General features: G+C 44.3%; 1 protein-coding gene across 1 annotated transcript; it reads left to right on the plus strand.

Annotated features, from left to right (window-relative positions):
• Positions 1–17,130: 17,130 nt before the first annotated feature.
• On the plus strand, positions 17,131–25,449 carry KDELR3 (KDEL endoplasmic reticulum protein retention receptor 3). Its single transcript, XM_083701201.1, has 5 exons — positions 17,131–17,769; positions 22,600–22,700; positions 23,454–23,612; positions 23,808–24,060; positions 25,135–25,449. The coding sequence occupies exons 1-5, from the start codon at positions 17,679–17,681 to the stop codon at positions 25,173–25,175; spliced, it is 645 nt and encodes a 214-aa protein (XP_083557327.1). The 5' UTR covers positions 17,131–17,678; the 3' UTR covers positions 25,176–25,449.
• The last annotated feature ends 264 nt before the right edge of the window (positions 25,450–25,713 follow it).

Genomic DNA, 25,713 nt, shown 5'->3' on the forward strand with positions numbered 1-25,713 from the left:
AAGCTTTTCTTAGGTTGTGTACTTATGCCTTTACGGAAGTGGCATGCATGTTCTCCATATGATGTCTGGCCTGCGATTACCCATGCATACACAACAGCCATCATTGGTGTTACAGTCCATACACTGGTACCTTGGTTCTCGAACTTAATCCATTCTGGAAGTCCGTTTGACTTCTGAAGCCGTTTGAAAACCAAGGCGTGGCTTCCGATTGGTTGCAGGAGCTTCCTGCACTCAAGCAGAAGCTGTGTCAGACGTTTGGCTCCTGAAAAACATTCACAAACTGGAACACTTCCAGGTTTGCGGCGTTCGGGAGCCAATTTGTTTGACAACTATGCCATTCAAGAACCAAGGTACCACTGTATTTGTGCGCAGAAAGCTGTAAAAAAACATACCTAAACTATACATCTATGGAAGTAATTATAGAGAAGAGAGAGAGAAGTTGGGTGGGTGAGGTAAAGTTGGCTTTGTACCTCCACCCCAGTGTATCGTCTTAGCTTTGATTCCCACTGTGACTGGGCTCACAGCCATCACTTTTTCCTTCACATTGCGATGGTTGAGCAGAACATTCATTAACTCATAGTGAGCAGGTCACCTAATTCATTAACTATGAACCCAAACATCCAGTTTTGGAATCTTTCAATGTGGGTTTGTGGTAGTAAGCAAATATAGCAAACTCTGTGCTAAAAACAAAATAAAGACAAGCCACATGCCATAAGAACAGAGCTAACACAAGCCCAGCAGCCACATGTGAATCAATTATTTCATGGGAATTCAGATCAAAAACAAAGTGTAAAAAGGATGGTGGCAACCCATGTCTAACTGAACTGATGCAAACAATACACATTTCTTTACTCATTTGGTTGTGCAGATTAATGCTTCCAGATGCTTGTGTCTAGCCTGTCCTGGTGAGAATGATCCCATGTAGAGGAAAAAGGAAAAGGCCAGAGGTGGGAGCAAAACTAAGGGACCAACAGGCAGAGACTGCACAGCACTTTTGCAGAGTTGATTCAGAACCCTGGACAGGATCCAGAAAAGAAAGGACTTGTCCCAAGAAGGGCAGCTTGCTGCTAGGCCTGATTATCACCACCCTCCACCCTCTAGGCTCCACCTCCTTGCTGAAGAATGGAGGTCCTTAAAGGGGCAGCTCTCAAACCTTCCATGGTCACCTCTCTGCTCACTTTTGACAGGCACAGTGCTTGTGGTCACACACAGACTGAATGGTATGTGAGGAAGTTGGCCTCTCAGTGGGGTCTAATTGAGGAGCACATTCACTAGTTTTGGAAAATCCCTAGTTGATGGGGTCCCCTCTTCCTCCAAATCAGTTTCAAGTCGCTGTTGGTCATGATGACACACACTCTCCTGAATTTTACACAGTTTGGAGGGGGCCGTGATGGACCACTTACACATAGAGATTGATCATTGTATTTTTTAGCCTTTTCCACTGTAAATAAGCAACAAAAAACAAAGGCAACTCACATATTCAGCACCATCATGTGACCCAAAAGCTGTCCTCAGTTCACCAGTAAGTTTTACACTGAGCAACAGCAGTATACAAACAAAAGACAGCTTAGAGTTTATGCGGGAGACCAGACCTCAATGCAATATCCATAAGGGGGGAGGGGAGTTGTAAACACTTCTGTATTCCTCCTCCTCCTGCCCAAATCAATAGCAAACCAACCTAAAGAGAAGAAGCCAGCATCTGATGGGTTCATCATACAAATATGCCCTCCAACTTGCACAGATCAGCTGCTAGATACACCATTTGGAAAAGGACCAGAAGCATGGGACATCAAGATCCTTAATAGCTTAATAACTAGTGAACGTGATTATATTGGCCTTTACAACATTCTTCTGCAAACTTGGAGAAGAAAGGCCTCATATTTCTACCTCAACCGCTCAGCTTGTTAACAGAGAAGCTATCGTGTATCAGGTGTGGGTACATTTTGGCCCTCCAGATGTCTCAGGATTGAAACTTTTCACCTCTAAGAGGCTTGCTTCTTGATTAAGACCTTAATAGATGGAGATAAAGTCAAAGTGCACTTCATCTTAAAGACATCATTTGCTTTGTTACTTTTTCAAGCCCTATGAATCCCAGGCCACTGGGCAAAGCAGACTGGGTGGACAACCCTTCCTACATCCAACCTTGCTTTGCCAGCTGCTTTCTTTATTAAGAAGCATCGAATATTTTAGCACCTATGGATAAACCACCACAGACGGTGGCAGCAGCCGTTGCTAGGGAAACGTTCCCAAAAATAGCCCCATTCCGCCAACCTTTCCTGCTGCTAATGTTGTGGGGATGGGGGAAGTGAAGGAATGGAGGAGAACTAGTAGCTCCTCAGAACATGTAGAAGAAGAATATCTCCCTCAACCTGTCCTATGCTGGAGTTGGAAGCTACCTTCCAACTTCTGACATGAGGAGACTTACTTAGAGCTGGGAAGCAGATGTTAATGACAGTTTTAAGAGCTCAGGTTTTCTGCCAGTGAGGCTATCTGAGTATTGCTTAGGTAGGACATCTAAAACACTAGCTATACACTTACAGATTAAACTTTTCCCTTGAGAATCTCTTTACAATCCTCAGTAACTTCCTGACTTGGAGGGTGGTTCAATTTTTTGTTTTCTCTCTGTCTCCTGGCTTTCCACAGTTCCTCTTCAGTTCACAGTAATCAATAGAATTGGAAGGGACCAAGGGTTCATACACACAATCATCTGAGCACCTGGTAGTCATGTATATCAATTCGTTTCATATCATTCTATTGCAAGAAACTTGGGAGGAGGGTGAAATTGTTATAAACGGATTCGACCTTCTATCTCTTCCAGCTTGCCCCTCCCAGAAAGGAGGACGGCCGAAAGGTGGTCTAGTAATTGGTATCTCACTGAAGCTGCATTTCAAATTTTCATTAGTTTTGACTGCTCCCCCCTATGCTTTATCCGGGTTGATGTCGGGGGGGGAAAGTATCACTGCTAATCTCCAATGTCTACCTCCCGCCAGGGGGTTCGTCCCTTGAACTGCATGATAGATGGGAAATATTAGAAGATCATTTAGTATCATGCCGAGTTAAATATTCCAATAGCCAATCCTTAATTGGGGGTGACTTTAACGCACGCATAGCAGCAAATTGGGTCGATTTAACTAAAGCTAAATGGTGGTCTGCTCCATGCCTCGACAATTATGATTTGAGACACGCCGTGAGGAGAACCTCAAAAGACTCTAAAGTAAACGAGGCGGGAGTACTTCTTTACCAAATGGCTATTCGCTTAAACCTAGTACCCCTGAATGGTTGCTGCCCTCCCGATATACCGGGGGAGTATACCCACCTAGGCATAAAATCAAACAGTGTACTAGATTACCTTTTAGCCTCGAGTGATCTGATGCCGAAAGCTCTCTCTTTTAAGATTGACAATATTCAGTTCAGTGACCACCTTCCACTTGCTGCTATGTTTGACCTAGACTGGCACGGGGACGAGTACAGTCATCCAACTCAATTAGACACTAACACAGAAAACCCAGTAGAGGGCATTAATACGGCATTACGAGTGAAGGGTATAAAGTGGTCTGTAACGCAGGCTCAAAAATATTCTCAATTTTTTCAGCAGGAGATCATACAAACCTATTCAGCCCTTGACATAACCTCATATGAACACGATCAAACTATTAATCTATTTGCCAATCTGTTGAATGACCTCACGTCATTCTTTACTGTCCCAACCCACCAGGTAAATCGGGCCCACTCCAAGACAGGTGCACTGTGGTTTAACCGTAATTGCAAACAAGCCAAACAACATCTTTGTGCTATTTATAATGATTACAAATCCTCAGGGGCGACTATGCTTCCCAAGGAGTACTATCAGGCAAAATCAGCTTACAAATATGTGCAAAAAAAGGCCAAACAGGAATGGCAACTGAACCGCTGGCATGCACTTATAGCTGCCTCAAATACCCGTAATTCCCGAAAATTCTGGCTGTTGGTTAACAGAAAATCTAAAAGTTACCCACTAACCGTTATTCCTGCCCCAGTTTGGGAATCATTTCTAAGGAACTATTTTGCCTTACCAGACCTTAATATTAATAAAATCGATGGATTCTATGAGCAGCTCCCTCTTTGGCCACCCACTGACCCGGAAGAAATCCACGGACTCATTTCCAATCTCAAAGTTGGAAAAGCCCCCGGTCCCGACCTAGTCCCGGCGGAAGCTATAAAACTTCATGCACACTGGTGGGCGAAGGTCCTGGCCGTTACTTTTGATGCCGTAAACAACAGTGGGAAGGTTCCAAGAATATGGAAGGATGCGATTATTATTCCAATTCATAAAAAGGGCTCGACAGATGACCCGGGAAATTACAGGAATATCAGTTTATTGTCAATAATTGGGAAAATATATGCACGGTTCTTGTTAACTAAGCTTACTAAGTGGGCCGAAGAGAACAACCTGATTGGGCCTGAACAGGCTGGTTTTAGACCGAATCAGTCTGCGGTTGATCATGTCTTAGTTTTATACCACCTTGCCCGGAAATATTCCGCCCCAAATAGAGGCCAACTTTGTGCAGCCTTTATTGATTTAAAGGCCGCTTTTGACAGCGTCCCCAGAGGATTACTTTGGGGAAAATTAGCACGATGGGGAATAGACAAAAGACTTTTGTGGCTAATAACTAAATTGCATGACGGATCAGCCGCAAGGGTGAGAATCACTCCGGCCGGCGACCTCTCAAATTCAGTAACCATCAATAGAGGTGTCCGTCAAGGATGTATCCTTGCTCCGACCCTTTTTAATCTATTTATAAGTGATATGAGGGCGCCTCTGATAGATTCTCAAGAAACAATCCATGCCCCCCGCCTTGCCCAATATCGTTGCCCCCTTCTACTCTACGCAGACGATGCAGTGATCCTATCTTTCTCAAGAGTAGGCCTTAGGAGGGCACTGAAAATTTTTGATGCTTACTGCAAATCAAATTTTCTTACAATTAATGATGCCAAGTCCAAAGTTCTAATTTTCACCAAGAGTCGAAAAACCTATAATTGGAGAATAGACGGAAAAGCCATTGACCAAGTCTTTAAATTTCAATACTTGGGAGTCCTTCTCCAACACAACATGGGCTGGAAGGTCCATCTGGCATATGTATTAAATAGAGCTAAAGCCCTTTCCTTTGCGCTACTGCGTTTTTTCTTTTCAGATGGGGCTTTCCATATTCCATCAGTGTTAAAGGTTTTCAGGGCAAAGGTGATTGCAACAATAGCATATGCAATTCCAATATGGGGGTCCTTTGTTAATCTAACCCAATTGGAGGTAATCCAAAACCAGCTGCTAAGAAGGTTGCTAAAATTACCCAGGTGTGTAGGCAATACTGCTATACGACTCGAACTAAATGTTACATCTCTAGAAACCACATTATGGAAATGCATCCTCTGTTACTGGTTGGCATTATGGCATAAACTTCCAAATCTCCACTTGATACAGTGTCTCTGGAGAGACGACTTCCCTAGCCCTTGGGCAAAAATAATACATGGGAAACTTGTGTCCTTAGGACTATCTCCATCTGAACTACTAAAATTGGACTTAATTTCTGCCAAGAGAATTATAACTCACAAATTAGAGGAGATGGATTTACAATTTAATATTGCGACAGGTGGTGGCACCTGTTCGCCGATAAACCTTGGCTTAACACCACCAACGAAACTTCCATCTTATTTAACTACCTTATCTGTGGTGATGCACAGGTACGCCTTTATAAAGGCTAGATTCAACGTTTTCCCATCAAATGTGTTGGGTAACAGACTCTCCAATGGACAGATCTCACTCCTCTGTGACTGTAAAAGTGGATCTACAGAATCGTTATATCATATAATCTTCTGTTGTCCTATACATTCGGCTTCACGGTCCAAGTTTCTGGCCCCATATTTATCGAGAATAGCTGACAGACCTCAGGAAGCCCAAATAATATACTTATTAAACGACGAAGACTCAAGTAAATCCCTTGCAGTCGCTAGATACCTGATAAATGTCTTATTTCATAAGAAGAGAAATGGATCACTGTATGACTCTGACAGCTTAGCCAAACTTAAGAACCATCAATAAGTGCCAGAACTAAGACGCATACCCCCCAAAATCTAAGGGATTTGAATTGCGGTTGACATAGAGGGAGCTTATTGTGTATAGTTTACTAAATTGAAGTAAAATTGGTTTTATAGGGGTGTTTTAACTTGGAACTGTTTAAATTGTATTGTTTATGGATAAATTTTGATGTATTGTTTTTAGATATGGGCCAATGGCCGTAATAAACCAATCAATCAATCCTCAGAACATGTAGAAGAAGAATATCTCCCTCAACCTGTCCTATGCTGGAGTTGGAAGCTACCTTCCAACTTCTGACATGAGGAGACTTACTTAGAGCTGGGAAGCAGATGTTAATGACAGTTTTAAGAGCTCAGGTTTTCTGCCAGTGAGGCTATCTGAGTATTGCTTAGGTAGGACATCTAAAACACTAGCTATACACTTACAGATTAAACTTTTCCCTTGAGAATCTCTTTACAATCCTCAGTAACTTCCTGACTTGGAGGGTGGTTCAATTTTTTGTTTTCTCTCTGTCTCCTGGCTTTCCACAGTTCCTCTTCAGTTCACAGTAATCAATAGAATTGGAAGGGACCAAGGGTTCATACACACAATCATCTGAGCACCTGGTAGTCATGTTTTTAATTACAACTCTTGCTGACTTGCAGTGAGCTATGGTGGTGATGTGACTGTCAGATGCTGCTGCCCACTGCACATTTTAGTGTAGTGTTTGGAAGTCCATCACAACCACAGCTTGTCAACACACTTTTTTGTGATCAGCTGCAAAAAGCTACTGCATATGGTTCAGTTCATAATAAAGCAAGGAACAATGGTTGGTAATCACATCTTCCTCCTTGACAGCACGGGTGAAGTCAGTATATGGACTACTAAAAACTGCAGCTGCTTTGTGTTAGACATTCATGTTATTGAATTCTTAGACCTTTTTAGAGGGCTCTGACCATTTTGGAGAACTACCATCCCTGGAATTCCCTACTTGGCATCCATGGCAATTAAACAGGTTTAAAATTAATTTGGGTGTGTAGAGTAGGTAGACTAGTGCTTACAAGAGGGGAAAAGTCTCCTAATAATTCTCAGCATCTTTAAACTACAGTTCTCAGGATTCTTTGGGGGAAGTCATGGCTGTTTAAAGTGGTGTGATGCTTTAAATGTATAGTTCAGATGGATCCCTAGTCCTAGACCAGCCTTCCACAACCTGTGGTGCTAGCTAGAGCTGATGTGAGTTGCAGGGCAAAACATCTGGAGAGCACCAGGTGGAAAGGGCTGCCCTAAGCAGTTTAGGACCAAAAGACCAACTTTTCTCAGATGAACTTGGCCACTTATTAAGATATGCTGAGAAGCTCACATCTGCATCCCAGCAACAGAGGTACATCTGACTGCCATGTGGAAGACACCATTTTCAGTGGTGTAGCTCATGGAGCTTCCTTCCTAGAGAGTCATTGATGGTTAAGAACATCAGAAGAGCTCACCAGATGAGACCAGTGACCCATCTAGTCCAGCATCCTGTTTTCACAGTGGCAAAACATTTCATGTTTCATTTTAGGGTTTTATTTTTTTGCCACCTCATGAAGACCTTTTGTATTTCAGCAGGTATCCAGCCATCTTAGTTGCTAGTTTTGTTGTTGTTTCTTTGTTTTTTAAAGAAGTTCTTGTGCCTGTGAGCCATTTGGATTTTCATTTGATGTATTTGTTTTTCATTGTAATTTATTTTAATGGTTTTGTCTTCTTAATTGTTAGCGGATTACACTGAACTGTTGTAAGCTGCCTTACATGGCTCTTTTGAGATTAAAAAGCAAAGAGTATAAAACTCTTAACTAGCTTGCTATTTAGCTAATAGATAGTTTAGGGGAACAATAGTATCTATCTGTCTACTGGATTGACCAACATATTGCCTGACTGGCACTTGGTCTGATCCACCAGGGCTCTTATGTTCTCACAGGGCCACTAGTAAGAATTCAGGAATGTTTGTTGCATAAGTTGGCAGACATCCTATTGATTTACGGCATACGTTTTTGGCTAAAGTTTCGCATGTCTCTGTCAGTTAAAAAATATTATCTATTTGGTACTGAAAAACAAGAATGGGCCTAAAAAAAACTATGTGTGGAATTGAATTTACAGCTTGTCAAAAATTCTGTAATAGAGGATTGGACATCAGTTGTTCAATACGATTCAGCTGAACCCTCTATTTCATATGCAGGTTATGAGTACAGTGGTGCCTCGCAAGACGAAATTAATTCGTTCAGCGAGTTGTGTCGTCTTGCGATTTTTTCGTCTTGCGGAGTGTGGATTTGCTGGGTATTAACGGCTTTAAGAAAAAGGAAGCAATCTCACAAGACGTTTTCGTCTTGCGAAGCAAGCCCATAGGGAAAATCGTCTTGCGAAGCAACTCAAAAAAGGACAAACCCTTTTGTCTTGCGCGTTTTTCGTCTAGCGAGGCATTCGTCTTGCGAGGTACCACTGTATTTATCTTGGTTTTGACTAGAAAAGTTTTTAAAGTTATTTTCTGGAAGAATCATGTCTTTAATTGTGAAAAGCTTGTAAGATAGATGCTTAGCAGCAGATGTCAGTGGATATCAAGGGAGATAAAGTATTACCTCCCCCCTCCCCTTTTCAAATCTGGTGCAGAAGAAGAAGAAGAAGAAGAAGAAGAAGAAGAAGAAGAAGAAGAAGAAGAAGAAGAAGAAGAAGAAGAGTTTGGATTTGATATCCCGCCTTTCACTCCCCTTCAGGAGTCTCAAAGCGGCTAACAACCTCCTTTCCCTTCCTCCCCCACAACAAACACTCTGTGAGGTGAGTGGGGCTGAGAGACTTCACAGAAGTGTGACTGGCCCAAGGTCACCCAGCAGCTGCATGTGGAGGAGCGGAGACACGAACCCGGTTCCCCAGATTATGTGACTGCCGCTCTTAACCACTACACCACACTGGCTCTTCCCTCCTCTTTCAGTTTTTGAGATTTCTGGTGAAGCCTGGCTTGAAACACTTTACCAGAATAGTGGTGATGTTTTATGTATTTACTTAGCACAATTGTCAGGACTGCCGCTAGGTCCCAGCTCACAGAGGACCAACGCCCAGTGGATATTATATACAAAAGTCTTTATTGAAGTTTAGTTTCCATTTCCAAGCTCTGGGCGCGCAGACCCACGTCTTAACGCTAGACCGGCTAAGTCCCCTCTGACTCACTGCTCCACCCACACCAGTTTAAGATTCTAGCCCGGCTCCACCTCTTGCGCTGCTCTTTCCTGCGTTGGGTCCTTCTGCCCTCTGGGGTTCCCTCCTTCCTGGACTCCTCTGACGCGGAGCCTCCTGAGTCTTGCCCCTCCCTCCGGCGGGCTTTAGGACCTGGCTCCCTTCCCGGGCTCCCCGCTGTGCCGCGCTCCTGTACATTTGAACTTGGCGCGCGCGCCCAGCCGGTGACTTTCCTTCTGACCGTTTCCCCACTTCCTGATGTGGGTGTTGCCAAACCTGACTCCTCTCCTCCCTCTGGTGGTGAGGACACTGGTCCCGACTCCTGGGACTCCCCCTCCCCACTGCGCTCTGGTGGAGACCGCTGGTCCTGATCTCCAGCTGCTGCTCAGTGACTCCCCGCTGGCCCCTCCCTCTTGAGGTTTCTCCCTTGGAATCTCCCTTGCTCTGGCCACTGGCGCTCCCTTCTGTGAGTCCTCCGATTCGCTAGAGAGGCTTGTGGAATAACTCTGGCCACTGTCACTGCCTGCGCCCCCCTCGTACTCCTCCTCCTCACTCTCCATTTGCTCCCCCTCCTGTGTCTCTCCTTCTGAACCCCTGACAACAATAATACATCTCCTTTCTTCTACCATGAATCTCAAGGTGGCATATACAATGTACCCAGGCTGTCTCTCATCCAAGTATTGCCCAGACCTTGCAAGGTGGCTGGCTGCATCTTGTGTTAGGCAACCCCTATTTCTTTCAGAGCTACAATTTCCAGATCAATCTCTCTTCCTAGGAAACTCTGAAATTTGTAGCTCTGTGAGGGGAATAAGGGTCTCCTAACTATTCTTGGCACCCTTAGCAAACTACAGTTCCCAGGATTCTTTGGGGGGAAGCCAAGGCTGTTTAAGTGGTATGATACTGCTTTAAATGTATAGTGCAGCAAAAACTATCTGGACTCTGGAAAGTATTCAGGTTGATACTGCAAACTAGAGGGCACCCTTGATCCACAAAGCCCAATAAGCCCTTTTTGTTGAACACGGGAATCTGCCTTATACGGGGTCAGAACTTTGGTCCATGATCTAATTCAGTATTGTCTCTACACATGGGAGAGACCACTTCACTTTTAGATTAGGATTGGATTAGGATTGGCTGAGTGGTGCAGATGCCTGCCTAGTCAAAGAACAGTAGATTGGCATAAATGTTTGCAGAATTTCTCTGAGTTCAAACAGAAGTATAAAATGTGTGTAGGGAAAGAGTGTGTGGCTTTCAGATTTGGCAGGGGCAGTAATTGCCTGTCATTCTCCTTGGGAAGGCTGTGCCCCAGTAGCATCAGGGGACCAGCCTCCACTGACCTCGTAAGAGGGAAGGCACCAGAGACAAACAGCTGGAGCTCTTTGTTCCAAATCTACTCTGGCATCACACAGTTCTGGATTTTCACAGATGCATGCGAAAGAGGCTCAAATGCGCTTCAAGTGTGAAATTGACCTACACGCAACTAATAAAGGGGAAAGTAAAAGAGGGAGCACCAAGGTGGTGGTGGTAGAGTCCTCCTATGGGGCCCGCCCTACCATTGCTGAGGAGAGACCAGTATCCTCCTTTCTTTCTTGCCCTCGCCTCAGCCTCATCAAAGCACTGGTGGTGGAAAGGAGGCCTGAAGTGACAACATTTTATGAAAATGATGAGGTCCCAACTTGGGGGCAGGAGGGAGAGAATAAACAACTCTCTCAACTTGGAAAAAATAAAAAATAAAACCCCACAAGAACAACAGATAATCAAGAACCCCTTCTATTTTTAAAAAAACCATTTCTATTCCTTGTCACCCTAGCGACATTGCTTGCAGTCACCATGGAAACCTAAGGCACTAGTGGGGTTGCGGGTTGGGTGGGGGCATCACAGGGAGAGAGACAGTAGAAGCATCTTGGATTATTTTAGGAGGCAGGGAGACACCTGGAGCGAGGCTTTTCAAGCTTATTTTGCAGCAAAGAAGGAGGTGGGGGGATGAGGTTTATTTTTACTTGTTCCCACTTCATGTGCCAACTTTTTCTTTTTCAGTTATTCCAGATTTGGAAGCCTCTTCCCCCTTCTTTCAAGCCTCTCCTCACCCACATCCTCCCTCGACCATTTTGATGGCACATGGATGTCACATTCTGAGCATTCTCATTGCTCATTCCCCAGCTACTTCCTCTGCATAAGGCCTCTCAGCCTGACGAAAAGGGCTGCGAAAGAGAAGCTCTCCTGAGGGGCATGTTTGCATGGTGCGCTTCAAAGGCACTTATATGTGTGTGCCCTTTCACCTCATGCTGTTCTGCTGCACACTTGTCTGGATCAAATTGCAGTTAGCAGCTGCAAGACTCTGTAGCATGTATTGCCAGATTTATGTATAGCTTAGGGTCCCACTCCCTTGCGGGCCCCCCAAAAAATTTAAATGGAAAACAACAACTGGATGTACATTTCCAAAATATAAGATAAAAAACAAATAAAATAAAACCTACATGCAGCAACAGTGTTTTGTGTTGTGTAGGCTCCTATGATGTAAGTAATAGGCCCCACCCATTTCACTATTAATAGACTTCTTCTTAATTGTATTTCAGTTCAGCAATTACTGTGATAAAATACATATTTTGTTATGTGCAATGCCTTTAGATACCTATTAGGTCCATACATTACCATATAGCATATATTCAACACAAAAAAACAGTGACAATTTGTTGTTGACAAAGGACAGCTGGACATATAAAGGGCCCCATTACCTTCAGTAGCTTAGGGCCTCATCAAATCTAAATCCGGCCCTGGTAGCATGCAGTTACTCAGGTTTACCTAACGCCCCCCCCCCCAGCACAGATCACATTGTATGTCCGTCAGGAGCATGACAAGTAAAGTTTGGCCTGACATGGAGATGTGGTGATGGAAGAAGTGTTATCGGCTGAGTGTTTGCTTGAGGAACTTGAGGAAGCAATAATGGTGTGTGGAGCCATGAAGTCTGCCAAAGGAGAAGCCAAAGATAAAGCAGGACTGAAACAAAAACTTCACACATGCCCTAAGGTTGCAGCGGGGAGCCTGTGACCCTCCAGGTATTGTTGGACTACAATTCCCATCATTCCCGTTCGTTGGACTGTGCTGGCTGGGACTCATGGGAGTTAGACTCCAGCAATGAGCGGAGAACCACAAGTTCCCCATCCTGACTTAAGATATACCTCCATAACTTGTGATCCACCAAGCCAAACTATGACGCACTGTGGCCTACAGGTGCTACAGAAAGTTACCTTGTACTAAGTCAGTCCATAGGCTCATCTAAGTTTAGTACTTTTGGTGCAGATTGGCAGCAGTTCTTCAGGGTTACAGACAGGGGTCTCTCTCAGCCTTTTTGAATTCTCTCTTCTTTTTTCACATCCCTTATTGCCTGCTTGCATTTCTTTAGCAAAACCATGTTCTGTTTTTGTTTCTCCTCATTTGCATGAGACTTCAATTTTCCGAAGGAAGCCTTTTTGTCCCTAATAGCTCTGCTTTTAAACCACACTGGTATCCTCTTAGTCTTGGTTTGTGATTTCTGATTTGTGGTATATATTCTTAGGTGAATTTCTATTACTGTGGTTTTGAATAACCCCCAAGCAGAGATTTGACCCATTTGACTTTCCCTTACAACTCCCATGCTTGTGAGAAGTTTCCTCTTTTGACGTCAAAAATGATTGTGTTGGACTTTATTGGCAACTGCCTATTTACATATATGATTGGTTTGATAGCATTACGGTCACTGTTCTCAATCAGCTCAACAACAGTTACTTATGACACCAGGCCTTAGGAACTAGTGCACAGGAACCACCAGGGCAGCAGGACCCATCACCACAGGTAGAGGGACCCTGTGTCCATGAACATGACGGGCTCTGAGGTGTAGAAAGCAGCAGGGGGTGCACTGTAAGAGGCTGAGGCAGACAAGGGCCCACAGCCCAGCTCCCTAGCTGGCCAGGTGGGCTTCGCTAGCTCTAGGAGGAGGTGTGTGATTCCTCAGCTGGAGGAGGCTTGGAGCAGGTCTCATCAAGCCCAGATGCTGCAATCAGCAGGCAAAGTACAAAAGGGAAGCAGAGCTGAGGGACTGTGCCTCCTCAACTGCCCATGTTGGTGGACCTTGACTTGGATGCTCCTGCAACTCTATGGGACTGTGCTTGGGTTTGACAGAATTACAAGCCTGGTAGATGAAGGGAACGCAGTGGATGTAGCCTACCTTGATTTCAGCAAGGCATTTGACAAGGTGCCCCATGATATTCTTGTAAAGAAGCTGGTAAAATGCTGTCTTGACTATGCTACCACTCAGTGGATTTGTAACTGGCTGACTGACCGAACCCAAAGGGTGCTCATCAATGGTTCCTCTTCATCCTGCAGAAGAGTGACTAGTGGGGTGCCACAGGGTTCTGTCTTGGGCCGGGTCTTATTCAACATCTTTATCAACGACTTGGATGATGGACTCAAGGGCATCCTGATCAAATTTGCAGATGACACCAAACCGGGAGGGTGGCTAACACCCCAGAGGACAGGATCACACTTCAAAACAACCTTGGCAGATTAGAGAACTGGGCCAAAACAAACAAGATGAATTTTAACAGGGAGAAATGTAAAGTATTGCACTTGGGCAAAAAAAAATGAGAGGCACAAATACAAGATGGGTGACACCTGGCTTGAGAGCAGTACATGTGAGAAGGATCTAGGAGTCTTGGTTGACCACAAACTTGACATGAGCCAACAGTGTGACACGGCAGCTAAAAAAACCAATGCAATTCTGGGCTGCATCAATAGGAGTATAGCATCTAGATCAAGGGAAGTAATAGTGCCACTGTATTCTGCTCTGGTCAGACCTCACCTGGAGTACTGTGTCCAGTTCTGGGCACCACAGTTCAAGAAGGACACTGACAAACTGGAACGTGTCCAGAGGAAGGCAACCAAAATGGTCAAAGGCCTGGAAACGATGCCTTATGAGGAACGGCTAAGGGAGCTGGGCATGTTTAGCCTGGAGAAGAGGAGTTTAAGGGGTGATATGATAGCCATGTTCAAATATATAAAAGGATGTCACATAGAGGAGGGAGAAAGGTTGTTTTCTGCTGCTCCAGAGAAGCGGACACGGAGCAATGGTTCCAAACTACAAGAAAGAAGATTCCACCTAAACATTAGGAAGAGCTGTTCGACAGTGGAATTTGCTGCCAAGGAGTGTGGTGGAGTCTCCTTCTTTGGAGGTCTTTAAGCAGAGACTTGACAACCATATGTCAGGAGTGCTCTGATAGTGTTTCCTGCTTGGCAGGGGGTTGAACTCGATGGCCCTTGTGGTCTCTTCCAACTCTATGATTCTATGATTCTATGACTCTGGACTGTATCCTGACTGCTGAACTTCAGACTTGGCCTACTTGGATTGACCCTGGGTTGCATTTCCTGACCTTTGGACCTTTGGACTTTGGTTGCATGGAGTGACCCCTGGTCTTTGAACTTTTGACTTGTCACCAGGTAGGCCAGGGGTTCAGGACACTTACACTGAAACAAATTCGCCATTTTAATGCCTGCTCATCCAATGAGCATTTGTTCTGAATCTTTTACAACCCAGAATTCACTGGATGATCCCAGGTTCTAACACGTGGGACAGAATCAATATGAATTCTAGAATTGACAGTTTTACTTATAAAAACCATGCGTTTCCCCTTCATTTTTTTATTGTCTATCCAAGGTGCAGAAACATCTAGTTATGATATTGTAAAGCTTACATACACATTTACAGTTTAATGGCTTCTTTTTGGAGCTTGGTAAGGGTTCCTTGGGGACGCAGGTGGCGCTGTGGGTTAAAGCCTCAGCGCCTAGAACTTGCCGATCGAAAGGTCGGCGGTTCGAATCCCTGCGGCGGGGTGCGCTCCCGCTGCTCGGTCCCAGCGCCTGCCAACCTAGCAGTTCGAAAGCACCTCCGGGTGCAAGTAGATAAATAGGGACCGCTTACCAGCGGGAAGGTAAACGGCGTTTCCGTGTGCGGCTCTGGCTCGCCAGAGCAGCGATGTCACGCTGGCCACGTGACCCGGAAGTGTCTCCGGACAGCGCTGGCCCCTGGCCTCTTAAGTGAGATGGGCGCACAACCCCAGAGTCTGTCAAGACTGGCCCGTATGGGCAGGGGTACCTTTACCTTTACCTTTTAAGGGTTCCTTGACCCCCATTTAAAATTGGGAACTGTTTTAAATTCCCCTTCAGTTTCCTAGTTTAGTTTTGTGTGTGTGTGTGTTTGACTGCCCACATGGTTCCAGCACTTTCAAGAGGCTCTGTGGTTGTGTGTCATACTCCTTCACACTCATTTGTGCTCCTGGAAAAGATGTGGGGGTGGGAGGAGGAACACATGTGCAGGCTGCAAAACAGGGGGAAGGTATATAAGTCCTAATAATGGACTCACCCTAGGAGGCAGCTCAGAAGGGAACTTTGGCTGTCACAGAGTCAGACTCTATTGTGTTGCCATGACGCCAGTGTGGCTTAACTCATCTTATGGAGCCAGTAAGACATCTCTTATTGACGAGGCCCAAGTAATGATGACCACGGGCAACTCAGTTAAAGCTACCAAGCTTGACTGCCCCTGTTCCAGAAGCTTCTACCTACAGTATTTACTCAGTCATAGTAAATGCCTGGAAATAAGGCCTAGTGCTAGCATTCCAAATCAGATTTATTTCCCCATCTTTGGGTGGCGGGGAGGAGGGCGATATTAATGTACATACGTGAATGTGTGCGCATGCCAATAGGCGAGCAAACATGAAGCAGGCAGTGAGAGACTGAGAGAACTCATGTTCAGGTTTCCCCTGAGCTAAGAGTAATGTGGGTGACACACCCATCCTATCTGAAGGCTCAGTTCACTGGTGCGATAACACATGTGAAGGAGAGGAGCAGTCCTGGCAAATCCCTCATATTCTGGAACATCCCATTTCCCTCCCACAGACAAATTGAAGGACCAACTTCTGGAGCGAAGAGCCTCGGCGAGTGCAGGAGGCTGCTTGTTAAGAAACCTCATGTTCTTCTGGAGGGCTCCATGCGCGGTTTAGAGCCCTGGTCATATCTCCACAGGAATAGGACGGAAACTTCCAGTCTGATAACCTTGCCCTTCAACTTGGAAGAGGCTGTAAAAGACAGAAGGGGACATACTTCAGCAAGGTGGCAGCTGCACTGTGGACAAGCCATGACACTGGCCATCCTGAAACAAAGGCTCACTGAGGAGAAACTCACAAGTGAAACTGCTGAATAGAAACTTAGCAAAAGGAAACTTTAAATTTGGGTCAGAATAGAAACAATGGTTTCCACTATAGGTGTTAATTTATTCAGCTACAATAAGACAATTTTGTTCTCATCAATTATTACTGCTGTGGTAATTTTCCATATATTTTTATTCTATCTGAATGGCCAGAGGCTGTGTACTTTCTGCATTCCATTGCCATTTAACACTTGTACATTTGTGTTTCCCCACTTTGCATGTGTGTATCTGACAACTGAGGTTCATGCTCCATGCATCTGGGCTTTAGTCAGTGAAAGTTGATGACATTATAAACAAGTTGCCGGTTTATAAGGTGCCACAAAACTCTTTTACGTCCCCAAAGCGACTTGAGCAAGGGGGAAACGCCTGGCAGAAATACTTCCTGACAACAAAAACTGGAACATAGTGAAGGAAAGCCAATTAAAATGAAGAAAGCAACCTGTGACCCTGGTCCTACCTAAATAGGTCTGCAAAACAACACTGAGGGTTTGGCAACACTACTTTGCGTTGGGGCCCTGAGCAAGAAATACATTTTCTAATGGGCCTTTCCCCCTAATCTTTGGAATCTGGAGCAATTCACATTAATTTCCCCCTCAAGCTGGCAAAGGGGTGTCTTCCCCTCTTAACTGCCTTTTCCTCTTTAACAGACATTCTAGGTTGTAACCTGAGAAGTTGGAAGGATGCAGGAGAAAGTTTAACTCGGCCTAGTTGCTCCCGCCTCCTTCTCCACCCTCAGTACAAACAGCATCCACGCCACGTCACCCAGTGCCTGTGCTGGGACTGCAAAGCTTTGGCTGTGATGTTCTTCCACTCCTCTGTCAGAGGGAGCAGAATCGACTTAGGAGGAGAGCCAGCGAACCACAGAGTTCCCTACAGACAAAGTGATCAAGAGGGAAAAGCAGAAGCGCACCAAAAGTTCAAATTCTAAGCTCATTGCAGAATCCTGGTGAAGACAAAGATAGGCACTGTGAGTGTAATCCTTCCAAGAGAGGGAAAGGCTTAGCAGAATATTCAGTTGGAATAGAAAGGAATCATTTGGCTGTTGGAGGAAGAGAAACACCCTTTATCCAAGCGAGGAACCAGAAAGCATCTACTAAGGAAAGCGAAGAGGCCTGCTGTAGTGCCACAATCCTTATTGGGATATTAAACTAGCTGGTTTTCCTTCAGGACTCTCTGGGACATTCTTTGGCCAGCATGAACATATTCCGGATCCTGGGTGATGTTTCTCACCTATTAGCCATGATCATGTTGCTGGGGAAGATCTGGAAATCAAAGTCATGCGCTGGTAAGTTCTTGTTCTCCTTCCCTCTTCATCCCGTTGACAAGGTGCTGGTGCAGAAACAATGCAGAAGGAAAAGAAGGGAGCAGTCAAAGCTTCTGGGAGTTACTTATCACCAGAGCACAAACTGGGCCCCAGAGACTGAGGATTTGGGTTTGGCCTCAGCCTGCGTGGGTCACACACCTTTTCCTAAGGTGTGTTCACATTATCACTTTCAAGCACAGTGAATTTGTTCTCCCACCCCTGAGTTTCACAGCTCTTTCTCCTCTAGCTGTTCACATCAGCACGACTTCATTCGTGTCAGATTTGTTGGTGTACACACCAGGGAGCACGGATGGGGCACCCTGGGCAAAGGTGCTCACACATTTGCTAGAGATAAATTAGGAATGGCTTAAGGACTCAAATTGGATTGAGTAATAGCACATCCAACGGTAGTATTTTGCAAGGAAGTATGGAATGCATATGCATTTTGGGAAACTGTTGTGTGAGCACGGATTTAAAAAACAGCGCTGGAAACTCTGTGAGTGCACAGTAAGTAGGAATGTGACCACAGCCTAGACTACTGGCCTAAGAAGCTGGATGTTTTAAGCCTTTCCCAGTAGCTTTGTAGGACAATGCAGCATAAATGAATTAACATGGAATATTGATAGGAAATAAGAGAACCAGCTATTAAAGCAAATAGCACTTGATAACTCACTGAGGTCAACATTTTCCCTATGTCTCATGCTAGACACCTGTCCATTGTATTGACAGGCAACCCTGCCCAGATGAGGTCATTTCAATGTCACGTAGAGATGCTCCTACAATATCTCTTTATGCAATTTTCAGTCACCATTGTTTTCTGCAAATTTTGAGATTTGTAGCCACTTGTGTGGGTTCCTTCTGGGCCTTTTCGCCAACTAAAACATGTTTCATAAACCTGAGCAAACTAAATGCCTTGGGGTGTGTGTTTGTGAATAAGACAGGAATCCTTCCGCATTTCAGACAGAATATTTCCCCAGGGCAGAAGGGTGGGGGTGAGGGCTGGGAAGCACAATAAAGCTGGGGAAACTTCTGCCAAGGATTTAAGTAAACTGGTAAAGAACAAAGGAACCTGATCGACAGGGAACAGAGAAATGGATTGCCCAGGTCAATGACTAGTCCTTTCACTCCCACACAGCACTCTTAAGTAAGTCTGCAATCCAATGGATATTTACTTCGAGGTAAGCATAGGACACTTTTGAAGAGACGTATATAGGACTGTGCTGTGCGGAACTGAAAATGTGAAACAGCACTGCATGAAATGCAGAAAAAAACAAAAGTGCCGTTTAGGAGGTGCATTTATGAACCCTCACCATGTCTCCTATATATCTAATCTCCCAAGTTTTGGTGTTAAAAAGCAACCACAACAAATGGTCTTAATATACACTGCTTGTTCTCAATTTAATCTTGATTGTGAACTATGCTGCTAACTCCTTTTACTTTCTTGATTTCTCCTCTCCCCACTCCTCTTCTGCGGCAGTATTTCCATGGCCTCTTGTTAAAACTTCTTCCATTCCTAGTTTCCTCCTTTCAAGCCCTTCCCACTCCATTAAACTCCCCCTCCCCCTTACGCTCTTTGTGGGTGGAATCAAGATTCGTTTAGAAGGAATGGTGTTGTGATGTGGCAGTTGAAGTGGTATAGGCATACCACAGTCCCTGGTGTGGTGTATGTGTCCATTGACATATATCCTAGGGTATAGAGACTGTTTAAGTTTGTAGCAGGAGGAGGAATGAACTTGTGGAATCGAGTTTCGTTCTGTACGTTCAGCATAATTTCTGTGCATCCTGCCTTTTTGCACTACCCAGTTGAGGCTGAAAAACAAGACTGTAAAAGGAAACTGCAGGGCCACGTCTTGCATTGCTGATTAAACAATGAGACAGGAATACTTGGTCTCTTTCACCTGAAGATGCCTATGACTGTTAAATGTTTGCAACTGCCCACAACATTTATCTAATAAACAGCATAATTTTACTTTCTCATTTTACTGCCTTGAAGGAAATAATGATAGAGTGGAAAACTTTTGCTGAGTAGAAGGGAATTAACTGTGCACAGTTGAAAACGCTGGCAGCATTAAGATAAATTCAACCGTTTAATATTTGAGTGATGTAAGGTGGGAGAACTGACTTAAAATGGTTATAGTAAAATATGCAGGAATGATAGTCAACTAAAATGAACCATGGAAGGGGAAGGAGGGAAGTCATTGATTATATGGTATTGTGCAAAATGTTTATTTTGAGATGTTAAACTATTCAAGAAAAGGAAAGAATTATAGGCAGCTCTTTTGTGTTGCAAAAAACAATGAAGAGTCTTCAGCACCTCAAAGCAGGGATGGGCAGCCTTTTTTCTACTAAAGTCCACCTTACCTCAGGACCCTTTAAGCCGACATCCTTTTCGTTGGATATTCATGCTGATTTGTGTTCATGATGGTTTTGGGGCATTTATACGCAGCTCTACTTTGAATACTGTTTGTGTCTTCCAAAGTTTTGGGGTGGACATAATACTTCGTTTCCAATCAGTGCATCACCCATACATAGATAGCTTCACACCATGGCAGTTGTGTCTGGCTTTCGTTGTGCTATAGTGCAAGAGTGCCCCTCCAGAAGGCAATAATGCCACCAACCTGTAAACCAACAATGACTCCCAAATCTACTTTTCTAGCTTTGATCTTCCAGTCTGTTTAATCTTGCTTCTCTGCATTCGGGAACTTGTTGCACTCTCAACACAGAAGAGGCTGGCCCAGTGAATATTGCCATTTGAACTGTTCAAGGTCGATCAGTATGGAAAGTGTTGAGGGCAGCAAAATGACTGAGCAAGGATTGAGAATGGTCTCTTAGTTTGGCAAGATACATTGATTGGAGCAATTTGAATAAATCCAAAAGTTTTTGTGGGGCGGGTGGGAGAACAGCCATGCTGGCCTGAATTGCAAACACCCCTACCTCAAGTGACATGCCACATGTGTAACATGGGAAAACCAAGCACTTACAATTGCACACCATGCGTGGGATATTGACATCAGTCCCTTGTCATGGTCAGAGGACTTCTTGTTGAGCTTTAGGCTTTCAGCACCTTTCCCCCTCTGCAGAGGCGGGAGATCTTTTAGGGTGGTCTGCCCTCAGAGGTTGATGGATCCAAGTGGTTTCCTGATGGCTGCGGGGGGGAGGGGGTTGGCTGTTATGACTGGTGCTTCTGTTAAATATCTGGGTGGCTTGGGCCATTGACACAATAGCTCCCGAGTGCTTTGTGGAGCCTGTTTGGCTCTGTGGTATACTACTGAATATAGGGCAAAGAAGCAATCTGGGAGATGGCTTGAACACAAGTGGAGGGAAACGCCAGACAAATACAACTGAACACTGGCGAGTGCGCATTTTTTTAGCTTACTCAGTGGCAGAGAAAGCAGGTAAGAAGACATACTTGCTACCTCCACTTCATCCTCACTATGCTATCTGGCAGAGCTTTTCTGGTTACTGTGGGGCCTTTTGCAGACTGGCCCCAAAGAGGCAGTAGAACCTATGGTAACTCGCTGTGGCTTGTTTGCCAAGCATTTTGAGGATAAAATTGCTTGCCTCCGTCGGCACCTTAACTCTGCTGCTATAGCAGAATCTTGAGAGACGTCCAGAACATTGTCGAAAACATTCCTCTTTATCCAGGCCTTTGACCATTAAGTAATCTATGGCTTGTTAAAGGTGTGCGAGGGGACTGTTGTTATGATTATTTTATCATTATGCTGTGCATTGTGGTTTTTATTGTACTTCGCAAATTATGTTCTTAATGTCACACACTGCCCTAGGATCTTTGGCTAAAGGGTGGTATATAAATTTAATAAATAATAATAGTGTGTTCTCTAGCACCGCTAGGGCTGAGAGGGTTAGCAGCAGCAGTCTGTGAATCTTGCTCTGACTTCCTCACTTTCCTCCCTGCTGCCCCCCCCCCCCTTCGCTGCCTTTCTTTGAGCTCTACATAAGGGAGTATCGTAGAGAAAAACCTACAAGCAAAATCCAGATGGTAGCCATGTTAGTCTCTTACAGAAAAGAGAGGCTTGTAGCATCTTAAACGCTAACAGGCATCTTGTGGCCTCCAGCTGTACAATAAATCTGTTTTCAAAGTACCATAAGGATTTTTTTGTGTTTCCGTGAACAAAAACTGCTGCCACCTGGGGATCAGTTACCTTTCTCCTGCACTGCCCCCCACGCCCCCTTGTTTTCTTTCATTACCATTTATTTTCTACACTCATTTTGTATATTTGCCTGAAGTTTCCAGATAATATACTGTAGGTCAACTTGTCTTTCAGAAAAGAGAGGCAACACTGCTCACAGCCACACCACACATTTAAAACACATGGCTTTCCCCAAAGAATCCTGGGAACTGTAGTCTACGCCTATAATTGTTAATATCCTTAACAAACCACTGTGTTTATGCTGCTTTTCTGTGTTGGGCATCAATACAATGATGGTGCGTGGGTTAGCTTTCTTCCCACCCTGGATCCTGGGAAGTCATCCACAGGTTCTCCAGTTCACTTGGCAGTGGAGCTGGCTTGAGTGTGGAAGCTGAAACAGCACCCTTTCGTTCTCTGACTGTGCCTCTTCACTTGGCAGGAGGGTGATTCTCTCCAGACTGTGTTTGTGCTGCCAGAGGATTCAAGTCTGCCTCTGTGGGGAGCTCTGAAGTTTGTGGCTTGTGGTGCTAGTTGCTACCTTCCTCACCCAACTAAGGACTTTGCTTGTTTATTATGCCAGTGCCAAAGGCCCAGGCACTTCTCCCGGCTTATTTATTTTCCTTTATCATCTGCTCATTTAATTTCCTTTTTTGGCCTGCAGGTATCTCAGGAAAGAGCCAGATCCTTTTTGCACTTGTCTTCACAAGCCGTTACCTTGACCTGGTCACAAACTTCATCTCCATCTATAATACTGTCATGAAGGTAAGGGCAAGAGTTCAAACGCTCTCCATCTAGTCAGTCTGAGATAGGAACAATTCTGGTATGTTCAGACCCTGATTTATTACTTTAAACAAGGGGCATTTTCAGTGGAGGTAGAGGGTTTTCTATTAACATTTTACTGAAAGAATTTCAATTACAGTGGTACCTCGGGTTAAGAACTTGCAGAGCTACAGTGCTCAGGGCTCTAATAGAATAGTGCCAGTGCACACTAGGTTTCTGTTGTACTGGGGAGAGAAAGCAGACTGTGTCAAAGAAAGATGACATTTTAAATATGTGCAGTGCAGCCCAGCCTCTCCCCTGTTCCCCCATTGTTTAATTTAGAAGAGTGGTAATGACCCAGTGAGTCTGATTGGAACAAGGTGCACCAATTCTGAGGCTTGTAAAGCCACTCTTACAGCAGGTTAAGCAAGGGTGGCTAGGGAAGAACAAGAGATGTAGTTAATGGGCTTCCTGTGTGTGTGTGTGTGTGTGTGTGTGTGTGTGTGTATGTGTACATGCACAAAAAATACATGCAGTATCATCTTAAGAGTGCATTAAAGGTGCCAAACCAGAGTACCTTAGGCAAAATATAAGGTAATGACAAATTGAATCTTGTCTGCAATCAGCCAAAGAACAGCCAGCAAATACTTAGGTTAGTGGGTTCTAGCAAAGACACAGCTTTAAAAGTTTGAGCAGACCAATCCTCAAAAGATTTGCACTGTGAGAAAGTAAGTTGATTTTTGTATTCCTCTGCAGGTTGTTTTCTTAAGTTGTGCCTACTTTACAGTGTACCTGATCTATGGGAAATTCCGGAAAACCTTTGATAGTGAGAATGACTCTTTCCGCCTCGAATTCCTTTTAGTTCCAGTTACAGGCCTGTCATTTTTAGAAAACCACAGTTTCACCCCATTAGAGGTAAGAAAGCCATTCATATTAAATGGAAGAAGGTAGTAATTGCATCAAGTTTCCTTGAACCTTTGGTGTCTGGAACTGAACTTTCTTTTGCCCCTTGATGAAAGGTAAAGGTGGCCCAAAATTGTCATGTTTTTCTCTGGACTGATTCATGCATTACTAACATTTAACATGGACTTCCCTTTATTCTTTCCTTAGATTCTCTGGACTTTCTCAATTTACCTGGAATCGGTGGCTATCCTCCCACAACTTTTCATGATTAGCAAAACAGGTGAAGCTGAAACTATCACGACACACTACCTTTTCTTCTTGGGCCTCTATCGCGCTCTCTACCTTGCAAACTGGATCTGGCGCTACCACACAGAGAACTTCTACGATCAAATTGCTGTGGTGTCTGGAGTAGTACAGACCATCTTCTACTGTGACTTTTTTTACCTCTATGTCACGAAAGGTAAGGATCACAGAATGCTGGCTAGTCAGTGGCTGAAACTGACCACAATTGTGGCAGAGATCAGGCAGGTCAGCTATAGCTCTGCTCTCCCCACACACCCTGCTCCACAGAACCTCTTGGCTTTGTTTCTTTTCCACCCCAAACATTTAACAGTGGTTGTCTGAAAGACCACCTGGTCCTGTACAGATGGGCAAGAGCACTTAGGTCATGTAGGAAAATTCTGATTGCGGTACTGCTGCTTGCGGAGTATCATGGGACAGTGAGCTGAAAATTGGCATTCAAAAATGCAGCGTTGCATTCTCCAGCGGGAGGGCCCCCAGCAGTAAAAAAACTCTTCAGAATTAAGCAGCAGCGTATGCCATTTGTAAAGCATCAGCCATCAGCTACTTTCCAAAATCTTGTAAAGACTTCCTCCCTGACCCATAAGAGAGGGCCATTTTATGTGCTTGAAGACTCTGAATGTTTTTATTCTGCTTTCTGTGTCTTGAGTTATTTTTTTTAAATACTATTTTTATATTGTATACTGCTCAAGAGATTTTTAAAACAATGAGTGGTTGATCAATGCTTTTAAATAAATAAACCCAACTCAGAAGCTACCAAGCATATAAGACAATTTCTACAATGCTATATGAGTAGCGTGCTCTGCATGTTAAAGCAGTGAGAGGAAGCCTCTTGAGGGTGGGGAGTCATCTCAGATTACCAATACTGTAAACTATGCAAAACACTCCAAAAATTATTGAGTATTTTAGCATAAGACTGTTTTAATTATGGTTCAGCCTGTTATTAACTGCTTCACAGGTTATGAAATTCTAAGGCACTGTGACCGTAACATGTGCAGGGTTTCTTGCTGCTATTAGTAACAAAGATTTGTACACAGGTGACAAGAGTTTATGGAATCTTCTCATCTTAAACGGGTTGCCTACAAAACGCTTATTGCTATGTTGGGGGCTTTTGTAATTCACGAGCTAAAAGCACCATGAAAAATGGCAGCATGAATGCATTTGGTAGAGGAAAGGTGGCATTCCTTTCTGTCAGAACAAACAGTTTAAGTCTTAATTCATTTTTCCCATTTAGTATTAAAAGGCAAGAAGCTGAGCCTCCCAATGCCTATCTGAAGACACACGCAAGCGAAGCAAGTTCCTGAAGACCCCGCTCCAGGACTGGAGGGTGTCCTCTTCCGCTTTTTTCCCATATGGCTCAGCTCGCAGAGAACTTACCTGCTTCTCTACACTGTGACTAGCAGACTGTGCCTGAGAGATTTGAGGTCCAGGTGGCTAACACTTTAGGCTTAACACTTTCTAATTTAGTGTTGGAACAGTATCTACGTTTTCTTTTGTATGGGAATGTTTGTTGGTGTTTGAACTATAACAAATAAAATAGTGTTAAGTATCTTTTGGTATATTTTTCTCACAATTATCTCTATTTCTCTCTCAAATATGACTATCAAATCTCTTTTCCAGGCTAAACATTCCCAACTTACTTAACCATTCCTCATAAGGCTCTGCTTCCAGACCCTTGATAATCTTGGATACCCTCCTCTGCACACATTCCAGCTTGTCAATAACCCTTTTACATTGTGGCACCCAGAGTTGGACGCAGTACTCCAGGTGGGGTCTGACCAAGGCAAAGTACTTCTGCTGATGCAGCCTAGAA

The sequence above is a fragment of the Podarcis gaigeae genome (assembly GCF_964106915.1).
Source record: "Podarcis gaigeae genome assembly, chromosome: 10".
NCBI lineage: Eukaryota > Metazoa > Chordata > Lepidosauria > Squamata > Lacertidae > Podarcis > Podarcis gaigeae.

What these genes read in the sequence shown, in the direction of transcription:
- KDELR3 (XM_083701201.1), top strand. Translation starts at nt 17,679, where the DNA reads ATGAACATATTCCGGATCCTGGGTGATGTTTCTCACCTATTAGCCATG. An exon ending in TCTATAATACTGTCATGAAG is followed by an intron (nt 22,701 to 23,453) that starts GTAAGGGCAAGA and finishes ATTCCTCTGCAG; the next exon opens with GTTGTTTTCTTAAGTTGTGC. An exon ending in TTACCTCTATGTCACGAAAG is followed by an intron (nt 24,061 to 25,134) that starts GTAAGGATCACA and finishes TTTCCCATTTAG; the next exon opens with TATTAAAAGGCAAGAAGCTG.